The 17,440-nt window shown below is 42.6% G+C and overlaps 1 protein-coding gene across 1 annotated transcript in view; it reads right to left on the minus strand.

Annotated features, from left to right (window-relative positions):
- The window catches only part of LOC140731883 (protein spinster homolog 1-like), a 106,565-nt gene that overhangs the window by 42,131 nt on the left and 46,994 nt on the right, over positions 1-17,440 (minus strand). The window contains exons 8-9 of the mRNA XM_073053825.1: positions 12,869-13,058; positions 4,085-4,150 (exon numbers count right to left, since the gene is read on the minus strand). Of these exons, the coding sequence (XP_072909926.1) occupies positions 4,085-4,150; positions 12,869-13,058 (256 nt within the window). The remainder of the gene's footprint in view (positions 1-4,084; positions 4,151-12,868; positions 13,059-17,440) is intronic.

Below are 17,440 nucleotides of genomic sequence, written 5' to 3' on the forward strand. Positions count from 1 at the left end.
AAAAAGGCATACAGAAAAAAGCTATGTTGCAATACTCATGGGGGATTTCAACATGCATGTACTATAGATTGGGAAATCAGGTCGATGCTGGATCCCAAGAGAGGGGATTTGTAAAATGCCTATGAAATGACTTTCTAGAGCAGCTTTTGATTCAGCCAAATATGGGAATGGAAATTGTAGATTGGGTGTATGTACGGACCCAGATTTGATTAGGGTACTTAAGGTAAAGGAGAAAGTGATCATAATATGATAGAGTTCACCCTTTGTTTTGAGAAGGAGAAGCTAAAATTTGCTGTATCAGTATTTTAGTGGAATAAAGGGAATCCCAGAGGCACAAGAGAGGAGATGGTCAAAGTTGATTGGAATTGGACACTAACAGGGATGATGGCAGAACAGCAATGGCTGGAGTTTCTGGAAGCATTTCAGATGGCACAGGATTGATACATCCCAAAGATGAAGAAGTATTCTAAAGGAAGGATGAGGTAAATGCTGCTGACAAGTGAAGTCAAAGACAGCTTAAAAGCAAAAGAATGGGCAAAAATTAGTGGAACAATAAAGGATTGGAAAGCTTATTAAAAACAAACTGAGGGCAGCTAAAAAAGCTGTAAAGAGAGAAAAGATGCACTATGTAAGTAAGCTAGCCAATAATATAAAAGAGGACATGAAAAGCTTTTTTAAATATATAAAGGGAGGTGAGAGTAGCTATCAGACTGCTGGAAAATGACAATGGTAGTGATGGGGGAGCAAAGAAATGGCAGACAAACTTAATAAGTATATTGCATCAGTCTTCACTGTAGAAGATATTGTAGAATACCAAAATGTGAGAGTGTCAGAGGGCAGAGGTGACTGTTGCTGCTATTACTAAGGGAAGTGCCTGGGAAGCTGAAAAGTCTGCAGGTAGATCAGTCACCTGGATCAGATGGTGTACACCCCAGGGTCTGAAAGAGGAGGCTGAAGAGATTGTGGAGGCATTAGTAATGAACTTCCAGGAAGCACTACATTCTGGAATGGTTCTGGATGAATGGAAAACTGCAGATGTCACTCCAGTTATTAAGGGAGGGAGACAGAAGGAAGGATATTATAGGCCAGTTAGCCTGACTTTGGTGGTTGGAAAGATATTGGAGTCTATTATTACGGATGAGGTTCCAAGGTACTTGGATGCACATGACAAAATAGGCCGAAGTCAGCATAGTTTCCTCGAAAGAGAAATATTGCCTGACAAATCTGTTGGAATACTTTGAGGAAATAATAGGCAGGATAGACAAAGGAAAGCCAGTGGGTAACATATACTTGGATTTTCATAAGGCCTTTAACAAGTTCCACACATGAGGCTGCTTGACAAGGTACGACGAGCATATGGTATTCCAGAAAAGATACTAGCATGGATAGAAGATTGGCTGACTGGCAGGAGGGAAAGAATGAAAATGGAGGGGGTCTTTTCTGGTTGACTGAGGGTGACTATTGATGTGCTTTAGGTGTCAGTGTTGGGACTGTTTCTTTTCACATTACATTTTAATGATTTGGATTGATGGCTTTGTGGCCAAGTTTGCAGATGATACAAAGATAGGTGGAGGGGCAGGTAGTGTGGAGGAACCAGGGTGTCCGGAGAAGACTTAGATTGATTAGGAGAATGGGCAAAGAAGTGACAGATAAAATATAGTGTAGGGAAGTGCATTCTTATGCACTTTGGTAGAAGCATTAAAGGCGTGGTCTATTTTCTAAATGGGCAGAAAATTTTAAAATCAGATATGCAAAAGGATTAGGGAGCCGTCATGCAGGATTCCTGAAAGGTTAATTTGCAGGTTGAGTCAGCATTCATTTAGAAAGGACTAGAACACAAAAGCAAAGATGCAATGCTGAAGCTTTATAAGGCATTGATCATTCTTCACCTGGAGTACTGTGAGCAGTTTTGGGCCTTTATCTAAGAAAAGATGTGCTGGTGTCGAAGGGGATCAATAGGAGGTTCATGAGGATGATCCCAAGAATGAAGAGCTCTTGATGGCTTTGAGCCTGTACTTGCTGGAGATTAGAAGGATGGAGGGAATTCATTGAAACCTATCGAATATTGAGAGGCCGAGATAGAGTGGATGTGGAGAAGTTGTTTCCTACAGTGAGAAAGTCTTGGACCAGAGGGACGTCCATTTAGGAACGAGATGATGAAAATTTTCTTTAGTCAGAGGTTGGTGAATCAGTGGAATTCATTGCCATAGATTCATTGCCTGTGTAGGCCAAGTCATTGGGTATATTTAATGCAGAGGTTAATAGTTCCTTGTTTAAGGACATCAAATGTTTCAGGGAGAAGTCAGGAGAATGGAGTCAAGAGGGATAATAAATCAGTCATGATGGAATGGCAGAGCAGACTCATGGTCAGAATGGCCTAATTTTGCTCCTATATCTTATGGTCTTATAGTCTTAAGTGGGAGAATAGAGTGAAACTAACTTTATTATTGGGTGAGTGAATATAAGGAAATGGTGGCTGTTCAGAAATTGAGCTTCCAGATTAGTTAGACAGAATTAAGAACATGAAATGCACTTAGGAAGCACTTAGCTGATCAGAGAGTAGCTCTGGGAAAAGAAATAGCTAATAGTTCATGGAAAAGGGTCAGTGAGAAGACAAGTTGTTTGTAGGGAGGGTGGAGGGGAGATGAATAAAACAAAGGGAGTATCTGAATATTCCTTTTTGACATGTTACAAGTTCGATTCACTGATTGATTGGATGAGGGCAGGGGAGATGCCTGGCCTCAGTCAGTGGACGAGGTCTCAGGCCACGGCGTCGCCTGTTCACAGGTCGATGCGATCCACCACAGGCAGTGTGGCACGGCGTCTAAGCTGGAGTCTCTGCTGCCCACTGGTGTTCACTCGGCGGGAATCGGGCTCTGCTGTGGCCAACTATGGATTGATAGTGTGAGTTCTGGGACTCTTTCAGTGTGTGATTGTGATACCATTTGTGCTTGCTATCTTGTATGCGTTGTGTGTTGTGTATGACTGTTAGTACTGTGTTTTGCACCTTGTCTCTGGTGTAACACTGTCCTGTTTAGCTATATTCATGAGTATTCATGTATGGTTGAATGACAATTAAACTTGAATTGAATAGGGTGAGGCCAGGCATGCCCAGATGATCCTACTTTAATACATGAGAAAAGAAAATTATGGAGGAAGGAGGTGATGGGAAGCAAAGAGCCATGTAAAATCTGTGAGCTGCACATCAAAGCTGTTGCTAAAACCAAGAGGAGAATGCTGGAAATGCCTGACATAACTAGAGAGGGAGAAACATTGAGTTAGTAGTGAAGATGAGCACCAAGATGAAACAAGGGGAAATTTCACCACACAGAGATGTGAAACCCTGATATTTTACACCCAAAGGTGGGAAAATTGGGTGGCAGGGTAGAGATTCAACTCTACCAAAGGAGGTGTAAGGTGCTCCTGCCCTCTGTTAGCCTGCAGGTCACCCTTGGGCAAGGTGTAGCACCTGATCAGGGTCACAAGAAGCCACAGGAGCAGATGGTGGATGGTCGTATGAGCAGTTGGTGTAGATCACAAGTCCTGGTTGTGCCACCACCTGACCTCAGGCAGACAATCTCTGGAGAGTATTGATAATGGCGGGTTTACCAGACTTGCAAAGACACTGCCCAGAAGGCAATGGCAAACCGGTTCTCTAGAAAAATTTGCAAGAACAATCATGGACATGGAAAGACCATGATTGTCCATGTCATACAACACGGTACAAAATGAACGAACAAAAGCTGGAAGCCCAGTCTTGTTTGTTCAGAGATGGATAGACCTTTGGATATTGGGGCCACCTAGAGATGTGAAGATATTGCTGAAAATAGTGCCAAGATGGGAGAGCAGCAGGGTCTTATTGAGTGGCAGAACAGGCTCAGAGGAGTGGATGACCACACCTGCTGCAAAAACTCTTAATCTTATGGTGAGATTCTTAACAAAAAATCATTGGCTTCATGATCTCAGTTTCTGAGTGGATAATGCAGATTTAGAATTCCCTCCCACATTGCTACATTTGAACACACCTCTTCACAGAACTAAAATATCATTAGTAGAGAGTTGTGGCTTTTTACTTGCTACTTACCAACAGAATATCTGAAACTATAACCCAAGTCAGGCCGATGAAAAGCTCACCGAAAAAGATGCAAACCTTTGGAAGAAGAAGAAGAATTTTACTCAGCATGTCATTTTTACTGTAATCAACCTCCAGACAAGAAGATATTCAGATTGCAGAGGATAGCTAGAGAATAGCAATGTTTGTAGTAACATCATTCTGAGCCTGTCCAACGCAGAATGGAACACTGAGCCATCCCTATACAGAATTGACCAATAGGCCTGTTCTATGCGGACTGCCATCATATACAAGTCTGAATACTGAGTTAGTCCTATACAGGACTGAATACTGAGCCAGTCCTATACAGGACTGAATACTGAGCATGTTCTATACAGGACTGAATACTGAACCTGTTCTATACAGGACTGAATACTGAGCCAGTCCTATACAGGACTAAACACTGAGCCTGTTCTATACAGGACTGAATACTGAGCCAGCCCAAAACAGGACTGAGAAACTGAGCCTGTTCTATACAGGACTGAATACTGAGCCTGTTCTATAAGGGAATGAATACTGAGCCCATCCTCTACAGGACTGAATACTGAGCCCGTTCTATACAGGACTGAATACTGAACCAGTCCTATACAAGACTGAATACTGAGCCTGTTCTATACAGGACTGAATACTGAGCCCGTCCTATACAGGACTGAATACTGAGCCCCTTCTATACAGGACTGAATACTAAGCCAGTCCAATACAGGACTGAATACTGAGCCCGTTCTATACAGGACTGAATACTGAACCAGTCCTATACAAGACTGAATACTGAGCCTGTTCTATACAGGACTGAATACTGAGCCCATCTTATACAGGACTGAATACTGAGCCCATCTTATACAAGACTGAATACTGAGCCTGATCTATACAGAACTGAATACTGAGCCTGTTCTATACAGGACTGAATACTGAGCCTGTTCTATACAGAACTGAATACTGAGCCCATCCTATACAGGACTGAATACTGAGCCTGTTCTATATAGGACTGAATACTGAGCTTGTTCTATACAAGACTGAATACTGAGCCTGTTTTATAAGGGACTGAATACTGAGCCAATCCTATACAAGACTGAATACTGAGCCTGTTCTATACAGGACTGAATACTGAGTCCGTCCTATACAGGACTGAATACTGAGCCTGTTCTATACAGGACTAAATACTGAGCCTGTTCTATACAGGACTGAATACTGAGCCTGTTCTATACAGAACTGAATACTGAGCCAGTCCTATACAGGACTGAATACTGAGCCCATCCTATACAGGACTGAATACTGAGCCCGTTGTATAGAGGACTGAATACTGAGCAAGTCCTATACAGGACTGAATACTGAGCCAGTCCTACACAGGACTAAATACTGTGTATTCCGTTCTATACAGGACTGAATACTGAGCCAGTCCTATAAGGGACTGAATACTGAGCCCGTTCTATACAGGACTGAATACTGAGCCAGTCCTATACAGGACTGAATACTGAGCCCGTTCTATACATGACTGAATACTGAGCCAGTCCGATACAGGACCGAATACTGAGCCTATTCTATAAGGGACTGAATGCTAAGCCTGTTCTATACAGGACTGAATACTGAGCCCGTTCTATACAGGACTGAATACTGAGCCCTTTCTATACAGGACTGAATACTGAGCCAGTCCTACACAAGACTGAATACTGAGCCTGTTCTATACAGGACTGAATACTGAGCCCATCTTATACAGGTCTGAATACTGAGCCCATCTTATACAGGACTGAATACTGAGCCTGTTCTATACAGGACTGAATACTGCGCTTGTTCTATACAGGACTGAATACTGAGCCCGTCCTATACAGGACTGAATACTGAGCCTGTTCTATACAGGACTGAATACTGAGCCCGTCCTATACAGGACTGAATACTGAGCCCGTCCTATACAGGACTGAATACTGAGCCAGTCCTATACAAGACTGAATACTGAGCCTGTTCTATAAGGGACTGAATACTGAGCCTGTTCTATACAGGACTGAATAGTGAGTCCGTCCTATACAGGACTGAATACTGAGCCCGTTCTATGCAGGACTGAATACTGAGCCTGTTCTATACAGGACTGAATACTGAGCCCATCTTATACAGGTCTGAATACTGAGCCCATCTTATACAGGACTGAATACTGAGCCTGTTCTATACAGGACTGAATACTGCGCTTGTTCTATACAGGACTGAATACTGAGCCCGTCCTATACAGGACTGAATACTGAGCCTGTTCTATACAGGACTGAATACTGAGCCCGTCCTATACAGGACTGAATACTGAGCCCGTTCTATACAGGACTGAATACTGAGCCAGTCCTATACAAGACTGAATACTGAGCCTGTTCTATAAGGGACTGAATACTGAGCCTGTTCTATACAGGACTGAATAGTGAGTCCGTCCTATACAGGACTGAATACTGAGCCCGTTCTATACAGGACTGAATACTGAGCCAGTCCTATACAAGACTGAATACTGAGCCTGTTCTATACAGGACTGAATAGTGAGTCCGTCCTATACAGGACTGAATACTGAGCCCGTTCTATACAGGACTGAATACTGAGCCAGTCCTATACAAGACTGAATACTGAGCCTGTTCTATACAGGACTGAATAGTGAGTCCGTCCTATACAGGACTGAATACTGAGCCCGTTCTATGCAGGACTGAATACTGAACCTGTTCTATACAGGATTGAATACTGAGCCTGTTTTATAAGGGACTGAATACTGAGCCAGTCCTAAACAAGACTGAATACTGAGCCTGTTCTAATAGGGACTGAATACTGAGCCAGTCCTATACAAGACTGAATACTGAGCCAGTCCTATACAGGACTGAATACTGAGTCCGTCCTATACAGGACTGAATACTGAGCCTGTTCTAATAGGGACTGAATACTGAGCCAGTCCTATACAAGACTGAATACTGAGCCAGTCCTATACAGGACTGAATACTGAGCCAGTCCTAAACAAGACTGAATACTGAGCCTGTTCTATACTGTACTGAATACTGAGTCCGTCCTATACAGGACTGAATACTGAGCCTGTCCTATATAGGACTGAATACTGAGCCAGTCCTATACAAGACTGAATACTGAGCCAGTCCTATACAGGACTGAATACTGAGCCAGTCCTATACAGGACTGAATACTGAGCCAGTCCTATACAGGACTGAATACTGTGCCTGTTCTATACAGGACTGAATACTGAGCCAGTCCTATACAAGACTGAATACTGAGCCTGTCCTATACAGGACTGAATACTGAGTCTGTCCTATACAGGACTGAATACTGAGCCTGTTCTATAAGGGACTGAATACTGAGCCTTTTCTATACAGGACTGAATACTGAGTCCGTCCAATAGAGGACTGAATACTGAGCCCGTTCTATACAGGACTGAATTCTGAGCCAGTCCTATACAGGACTGAATACTGAGCCCGTCCTATACAGGACTGAATACTGAGCCAGTCCTATACAGGACTGAATACTGAGCCTGTTCTATACTGGACTGAATACTGAGTCCATCCTATACAGGACTGATTACTGAGCCCGTTCTATACAGGACTGAATACTGAGCCTGTCCTATACAGGACTGAATACTGAGCCAGTCCTATACAAGACTGAATACTGACCCAGTCCTATACAGGACTGAATACTGAGCCAGTCCTAGACAAGACTGAATACTGAGCCTGTTCTATAAGGGACTGAATACTGAACCCATCCTATACAGGACTGAATACTGAGCCCGTTCTATGCAGGACTGAATACTGAGCCAGTCCAATACAGGACTGAATACTGAGCCCGTTCTATACAGGACTGAATACTGAGCCAGTCCAATACAGGACTGAATACTGAGCCTGTTCTATAAGGGACTGAATACTGAGCCCGTTCTATACAGGACTGAATACTGAGCCCTTTTTTATACAGGATTGAATACTGAGCCAGTCCTATACAAGACTGAATACTGAGCCTGTTCTATAAGGGACTGAATACTGAGCCTGTTCTATAAGGGACTGAATACTGAGCCCTTATTATACAGGACTGAATACTGAGCCTGTTCTATACAGGACTGAGTATGGAGCCCTATATCAGGACGGAACTGTGCCTTATTGAATGTTATATAAGGGAACTGACCATAGGTGAGTGTGTATGATGGAGTGCTGTATTTTTAGTGTTGTATATAGAAGGATAATGTTATCATGCTTTATTGATCATTGGATATAACATTGCATTGTAGGCTGTGGATTATTTTGCTATTGTACAGATAAGAATAATACATGATACATACAATATTGATTTCTCCTGTATAGTGGTTAACTTCACAGAATATTGCAGCACAAATTATAGTAATTCCTTGCCATTATTCAGTCTTTGATTGCAGTGGGCTGTAAATCACACACAAAGGGAGTGTCTGAGGGGAAGCTTGAAAAGGGAGTTAGATTTGACGAAAAATAGGGGACTTTTTTTTGCAGTGCTCAGACTAATATTTTTCCCTCAGCTAGCATCATTAATTGCCTAGTCATTGACCGGGATGTCTCCTTCCTCTGCAAAGGTAAGTGATGGGTAAGTGTGCCAGATCTGAAGGGCCTAGGCAGGGTAGAAACCTTTCCCATACAATACAAGAAGGCATAGGTTACATAAGGTGTAAGTCTCCCAGAGGGGATCTTTCACTCAGAGACTCTGAATGGAAGACTTGGCTTGAAGAGCAATGGCAGCAGGAATTCACACAATATTTAAATATATAAACTCTTGGCAGTAGAAGATGATGGGGTAAGTACTGGTAAAGGGCACTAATATCGATGTGCACAGTGCTCAAGGGTCAGTCGAAGGCCTTGTTTCTTATGCTGTATAACAGATTCTTTAAACCTAACTCACAAGCGAGCGTGTGATGGAACACACTTCATTTGCATCAAAGAGTACAGCTCCAACAATGCTTGGCATCAAACTGAATACAGTTTATTTAAGGAGTGACTAATAAAGGCTTTTCTCTTTGGAACAAAGGAAACTGAAAAAAAGTTTAATTATGGCATATAAAATTATACGAGTGCTAAACAGGGGAACAGAGAGGACCTATTTATCTTAGCAGAGAAAACTATTACTGGGATGCATAGATTTACATTAATGATAGAAGATCAGAGTGGAGTTAAAGAACTCAGCAAGTCATTGCAGAATGGAATTCACTGCCCATAAGGAGAATGGAGAAAGAGACTCTTGCCACATGTAAAATATTCCCCCAATAACCACCTGGAACATACGTATCAAGCTGGAAATTGTAATTAACATCAGGACAGTTTAGGCTGGCGTGAACATAAGACGATAGGACCATATGATATAGGAGCAGAATTAAGCTATTTGGCCCATTGAGTCTGCTCCATCATTTCATCATGGGAACCCTAATATCTCAGCCCCAATCTCCTTCCTTCTCCCTGTATCCCTTCATACCCTGAATAATCAAGAATCTATCAACCTCTGCATTATATATAGACCATACCCAGTGACTTGGCCTCCACAGTCACCTGTGGCAACGAATTCCATAGATTTACCACTCTCTGGCTAAAGAAATTCCTCCTCGTCTCAGTTCTAAAAGGAGGGCCCTGTATTTTGAGGCTGTGTCCTCTGGTCTTAGGCTCCCCCACCATAGAAACATCCTCTCCACATCCAGTCTATCAAGGCTTTTCACCATTCGATATTTCAGTGAGGTCACCCCTCAGTCTTCTGCAGGGCCCAGTGTCCTCCTTTGCTCACTGGATCAGTGGAATTGGAATTAGAATTGGTTTATTATTGTCACATGTACCAAGATACAGTGAAAATCTTGACTTGTGTACTACAGATCAGATCATTAGACAGTGCATTGAGGCAGAACAAGGTGAAACAATAACAATGCAGAATAAAGTGTAGCAGCTACAGAGAAAGTGCCGTGCAGTAGGTAACTGCATCTAACCTGAAAGCTGGACTTTACCTAATCTTGGTGCTAAGGCTGTTACTACTGCTGTCAAATCAGCTCTCCCCAAAAATTATAGTCATAGAGTCATAGAATGTAGAAGTACAGCTTGGAAACAGGCCTTTGTGCTCAAAAGATTCTTGCCAGCCACAGCATCCACCCTGCTATTCCCAGTTGACCCATACAGCCCATAACTCTTCAAGCCTCTCCCCTCCAAGTACCTCCAAATGCGTCAACCTCTGGCAGCAAATTCCAGGTCCTCTGCACTCTCTGTGTAAAGAATTTTCCTCTCAGGTCTCTTTGAAATCTCTCCCCTCTTATCTTGTATCTGTGCCCTTTAGCTTTAGACTCCCCAAGCTTGGGGAGGACTATGACCCACATCCCCCATGAGCTTAGAAACCCCTATGACGTCACCTCTCATTCAGACAGACAGACATACTTTATTGATCCCGAGGGAAATTGGGTTTTGTTACAGCTGCACCAACCAAGAATAGTGTAGAAATATAGCAATATAAAACCATAAATAATTAAATAATAATAAGATAATCATGACAAGTGGAAATAAGTCCAGGACCAGCCTATTGGCTCAGGGTGTCTGACACTCCAAGGGAGGAGTTGTAAAGTTTGATGGCCACAGGCAGGAATGACTTCCTATGACGCTCAGTGTTACATCTCGGTGGAATGAGTCTCTGGCTGAATGTACTCCTGTGCCTAACCAGTACATTATGAAGTGGATGGGAGACATTGTCCAAGATGGCATGCAACTTGGACAGCATCCTCTTTTCAGACACCACCGTCAGAGAGTCCAGTTCCACCCCCACAACATCACTGGCCTTACGAATGAGTTTGTTGATTCTGTTGGTGTCTGCTACCCTCAGCCTGCTGCCCCAGCACACAACAGCAAACATGATAGCACTGGCCACCACAGACTCGTAGAACATCCTCAGCAACATCCGGCAGATGTTAAAGATGTTATGTTCTTTGCATAGTAGGGAAATTAAGGATTATGGGGAAAAGGCAGGTAGGTGGAGATGAGTCCATGGCAGACCCTATTGAATGGCAGAGCAGGTTCGACAGGCCAGATGGCCTACTCCTGCTCCTATTTCTTATTCTCCTATACTACATGGAATAAAGATCCAGTGTCCCAACCTTTCCCTATAAATCAGCCCCTCTCGTCCAGACATCGTCGTCGTAAATATTTTCTGCACTCTCTCCAGTTTTATGATATATTTCCTAAAACAGGATGACAAATACATACACAGTGCTCCAAGTGCTGCCTCTCCAATGACTTACATAACTACAACGTAGTATCCATAATCCTTAACTTGATGCCCAAATTGATGAAGGCCAGCATGCTAAACGCATTCATTATTACCTGTCCTGATGAAGGGTCTCAGCCTGAAACGTTGACTGTACTCTTTTCCATCAATGCTGCCTGGCTTGCCAAGTTCCTCTAGCATTTTGTGTGTGTTACTTGGATTTCCAGCATCTGCAGATTTTCTCTTGCTTGTCAACTTCTGTACTCAGTGCCCCAAGTAACGAAGGCCAGCATGGGGCAAACACCTTCTTCACCACCCCGTCTACCTGTGATGCTGCTTACAGAGGTTGCGTTGTAGGTAGTGTGAAAGGTTATGAAAAATTACAGAGGGTACTGATCAACTGGACATCTGGGCTGAGGGTTGGCAAATGGCCTTTAATCCAGATAACTGTGAGCATTGCATGTTGGCTGCTGATATCAGGGTAGGATTTATATAGTGAATGGTAAGGCCCTGGGGAGTGTTATAGATCCGGATGTGCATAGTCCACCGAAAGCAGCATCACAGGTAGATTGGGTGGCGAAGAAGGAAGAAAGTGTTTGCCCCATGCTGGCCTTCATTAGTTAGGGCACTGTGTACAGAAGTTGACCATCAAGAGAAAATCTGCAGATGCTGGAAAAAGCAACACACACATAATGCAGGAAGAACTCAGCAGGCCAGGCAACATTAATGGAAAAAAGTACAGTCAACGTTTCAGGCCAAGACCCCTTGGCAGAAGTTGATAAGTTATGTTGGAGTTAAATAAGACACCGGTGGTGCTGCATTTGGAATACTGGGTACAGTTTTGATCACCCTGTTAGAGGAAAGATATTATTAAACTAGAAAGACTACAGAAAAGATCTACCAGAATGTTGATTAGTCTGGGTGGCCTGAGTTACAAGGAGTGCTTGCGCAATCGAGGACTTCATCCTCTGGAATGTAGGAGATTGGAGGGTGACCTAATAGAGGTTATAAAATCATGAAGGCGGAAAGATGTGAAAACATTTTTTCCCCCAGGGTGAGAGGGCTTAAGAACAAGAGGGCATTGATTTAAGATCATGGACAAGAGATTTAAAAGGGACATCAGGGGCAGCTTCTTCATGCAGAGGATGGTGCATATTTGGAATGAGCTACCTGAGCTGAGGTGGGCATATTAGCAACATTTAAAAGCTATCCGGATGTCCATGGATAGGAGAGGGTTAAAGGACTACAAAGTCATAAATGAGCAGATAGGACTAGCCAGCATGAACAAGATGGGCCAAAGGGGCCATTCCCATGCTGTATGCTCTATGACACTTAATCTAGAATAATTGGACCTGTAGTCTGAGAGTTTTGTCTGTGGTCACAAGTACATTATTGTTAACATTACAATTCCTGCAGCATGGTTTTAATATGAAGTTCATTTAAAATCTCTCTGGACATCATTGTGTATCAATTCCGAGTCAGATTACTGCTGGCAATCAAACACTGTAATACGTAATGACATCAGTGCCAGCACAAGATTTGATAGTCAATACTTACAAAAGCTGCCACCATGCTCTTGTCAGCAAACACAATCCCGAAGTAGAAGAACGGGGCGCTGAGCAACAGGCCAACTGCACAAATAATGGGATCTGCTTGAGCGTTCTTTGATCTTAAGGTTTTCGACAGCACTGCACCAACTAAAACTGCGAAGAGTCCCGATGAGCAGACGATGGCTCCAAACACCAAACTGTACAAATCAGAAATGGGTGGGAAATGTGAGTTTTAACCTTACAGGACTTGAGACTTGGCAGTGAGAGCAAGAGAGTTGAAGAGGAAGGCCTCAGGGCTTACTTGCCAGTATCCACTTTGCAGAAATCTAAAAGAATCAAGTTTGAAAAATGTTAGTTAATAGTTGATTGGCTAAGTAGCTAATTAACAGTCGACAATGAAAAAGTAGAATCAAGCAGATTGACCATTTTGGAATAGCAATTGTCAGAGTGGAACTGTGAAGGGCAGGACAACTGAGGCTTCAGCATGAAGAGGCTGAATAAGTAAGTGGCACAGGTGTTCAGAGTGAGAGGGGTTCTATAAAAAGCTTTGATGAGGAGGCACAGGCAAGAACAAGTAGGATTTTATTTTGTTGTTGATACTTAACAGTTAGGCAGGATGGGATTTAGAAAAGTGGAATGCTCCTCCTGCAAGATGTGGGCTGTGTACCCAACTGCAGCTCCTGACAGACCAGGTAAAGGAACTGGAGCTGGAGCTGGGTTTATTCAGGATCGTCTGGGAATCTGATAACACCATAGATGAGACTTTTACATGTGGTCACACCCAAGGTGCAGGCTTCAGATAGATGGTGACCACCAGGAAAAGTAAGAGGAGTAGTCAGACAATGCAGGGTTCCCCATGGCTATCCCACTCACAAACAAGTATACCTCTTTGGATACTGTGGCTACTGGTGTGGGGACCATTCCTTCAGCGGCTAGCAGCAGTAGACAGGTCTCTGGCACTGTGACCGGTTATGAGGCTCGGGGGGAAAGAGTACAGTCAAACTCATAGTGGGGGAGGGGGGGAACTGGCAGGAGATTCTGTGGTGACTGAAGACAACGTTTTGCCTTCTAGATGCCAGGGTCACGGATGTAGAAAATTCTTGAGCAGGAGGACAAACAGCCAGAGGTCATTGTACACAGTGGTACAAATGGCTAAGGCAAAACAAAGGACAATGTCTTGCAGAATGAGTATAGGGAGTTATGAAAGAAGTTAAGAAGCATGACGTCAAAGGTGATGGCCTCCAGGTTACTTGCAATGACACAGGTCAGAAATAGAAGGACAGGCCTGATGAATTTATGGGTTAGGAGTTGGTGCAGGGAGCAGGGATTCAGGTTTGTGGACCATTGGGACTTCTCCTGAGATGCAGGCAGCGACAACAAGTTTAGTAATCAGGATAGACAGGGGCAGAGTAAATACGAAAAGGAAACCCCAGTTAAACTGCATTTATTTAAATGCATGAAGTTTAACAGGTAAGGCAGATGAACCTGGCTTTGTGGACTGGGATGTTACATCCATAACAGTAACAAAGCTGAGAAGAGCAGGACCACCAGCTCAATATTCCAAGATACAGATGCTATAGATAAGAGAGCCAAGCAAGATGATATGGGAGGACATAAGAGCAGTACATAGACATGACATTCTTGTGGGATCATCCAGTGAGACCATATTGGTACAACTTAGAAATAAGGAGTGGAGGGTCACTCTACTGGACTATATTATACGCCACTTCCCCCCCCCCCAACAGTCAGTGGGAAATTGAGGAGCAGGTATACAGAGAATTTACTCATAGCTGTAAGATTAATGGGATTGTATCAGTGGGAGATTTCCATTCCCCAGGTAATGACTGGGCCAACCAGAGTGTTAAGGATCTAGATGTGGAGGAATTTATGAAATGTGTCCAGAGAGTTTCATAAGTCAATATATAGAGAATATTATTCAGGAGGGTGTAATCCTGAGTGCAAGTAATGGAAGTGCTCTGATGACCATAATCTATTAGTTTTCCGACAATGATGGATAGGATAGGTGCACAGATTATGGTCTGACTGTTTAATTCTTAGATTAGAATCTTTAATTGCTATTTTGTTTGCAACTTAACAATTAATTATCTAATTGTATTTTAAATAATTAATTATATACAAGTAACTGCATACTATGCTTCCTAGTAGCTATAGTATGTATAAGTAATATTAATATACCTCTAGTGGTTATACAAGTATAACTCTGGGAAGTTCTAGAAGCGTCTGTGTTCTGCATTATTTAAATAATGACTTTTTAATTGGTTAACTCTTATCTATAAATTTGAATGGAATGTTTCCTTATCTAGGGGTATAACATAGCTAAACACAAAGCAGAACCATCTTTTTAGTAGCATAGCCTCTTGTTTTTAAGCCTTCTTTTACAAGATTTTGCTCCAGTTTCCTGGTCCTACACTCTCCCACCTTAGCAAACATCCTCTCCACATCTACTCTATCAAGGCCTTTCACCATTCAATAGATTTCAATGAGGTCACCCCTCATTTTCTGAATTCCAGTGAATACAGATCCAAAGCCATTCAATCCTAGAATTATTTTTGGGAACCTCCTGTAAACTCTCTCCAGTGCCAGCACATATTTTCTTAGATAAGGGGCTCAAAACTGCTCACAATACTCCATGAGGCCTCACCAGTTCTTTATAAAACCTTAACATTACATCCTTGCTTTTATATTCTAGTCCTCTTGAAATGAATGCTAACATCACATTTGCCTTCCTCACCACAGACACAACCTGCAGATTAACCTTTAGTGAATCCTGAAAGACCCCCAAGTCCCTTTGCACCTCAGACTTTTGAATTTCCTGTCCATTTAGAAAATAGTCTACCCTTTTACTTCTCATACCAGTGTATGACCACACATTTTCCAACACTGTATTCCAGCTGCCACTTCTTTGCCCATTCTCCTAATCTGTCTAAGTCCTTCTGCAGCCTCTCTACTTCCTCAAATCTACCTGCCCCTCCACCTATCTTCATATCATCTACAAACTTCACCAGAAATGCAATCAATTCCATCATCCAATACATTGACATATAACATAAAAAGAATCAGTGCCAACATAGACTCCCATAAAGCATTACTGTCAAGGGCAGCCAACCAGAAAAGGCTCCATTTATTCCCACTCTTTGCCTCCTGCCAGTCAGCCAATGTTCTATCCATACTAGTAGTACCTTTCCTGAAATACCATGGGCTCTTAATTTGCTAAGCAGTCTCATCAGTGGCACCCAGTCAAAGGTCTTCCAAAAATCCAAGTACACAACATCAACCAATTCTTCTTTGTCTATCCTGCTTGTTACTTCTTCAAAGAATTCCAACAGATTTGTCAGGCAAGATTTTCCATTGAGGAAACCATGCTGACTACAGTGTACTTTATCATATGCCTCCTAGTACCCCAAAAACCACATCCTTAACAATTCTTCCTAACCACTGAGGTCAGACTAACTGGCCTTTCCTGCCTCTCTCCCTTCTTGAAGAGTGGAGTGACATTTGCAATTTTTCAGTCTTTGGGAAACATTCCAGAATCTTGAACAACTCTAGTGATGCTTGAAAGATCATTAAAAATGCCTCCATGATTGCTTCAGCAACCTCTTTCAGAACCATAGTGCGTACACCACCTGGTCCAAGTGAATTATCTACCTTCAGACCTTTCAGTTTCCCATGAACCTGCTCTTTAGTTATGGTACCTCCACAGAGTTCATGACCCCTGACACCTGGCGCTTCCACCAAACTATTATATTTCCTCTCTTTGGCTTTTACGTTGGCTTTGACTTCTCTTGTCAGCCATGGTTGTGTCATCTTGCCCTTAGAATATTCCTTCCTCTTTGGGATGTACAGTATATATCCTGTGACTTCCAAAATGCTTCCAGGAATTCTAGTCATTGCTGGTCTGCCTTCATCTCTGCCAGAGTTCTTTTCCAATCAATTTTGGCCAATTCCCTTTACTCCATTGTAATATTGATGCATCTGACTTTAGCTTCTCCTTCTCAAGATCAGAGTAAATTTGATCATGTTATGCTCACTTGTCCCTAAGGGTTCTTTAATCAATTCAGGTTCATTGCACAACACCCAATCCAAAATAGCTGATCCCTTAGTGGGCTCAGCCATGAGCTGCTCTAAAAGGCCATCTCGAAGGAATCATAGAAATTCCCCCTTTTGGTACAGCACTGACCTGATTTTCCCAGTCTACTTCTATATTGAAATCATCCAGGATTATTGTAACATTGCCCTTTTAACATGCCTTTTCTATCTCCCATTGTAATTTGTAAACCACTCTCTTACTACTGTTTGCGGGCCTGTATATAACTCCCATCAAGGTCTTTTTACCCTTGCATTTTCTTAGCTGTCCCCATAAAGTTTCAACACCTTCTGACCCTTTGTCATCTCTTTCTAATGATTTGATTTCATTTTTATCAACAAAGCCACACCACCCCCTCTGCCTACCTGCCTGTCCTTTTGATACAATGTGTGTCCTTGAACATTAAGCTATAATTATCTTTCAGCTGTGATTCAGTAATGCCTATAACATCCTACACCCCAATCTGTAACTGAG

This window comes from Hemitrygon akajei, chromosome 8 (assembly GCF_048418815.1).
Source record: "Hemitrygon akajei chromosome 8, sHemAka1.3, whole genome shotgun sequence".
In the NCBI taxonomy this organism is placed as follows: Eukaryota; Metazoa; Chordata; class Chondrichthyes; order Myliobatiformes; family Dasyatidae; genus Hemitrygon; species Hemitrygon akajei.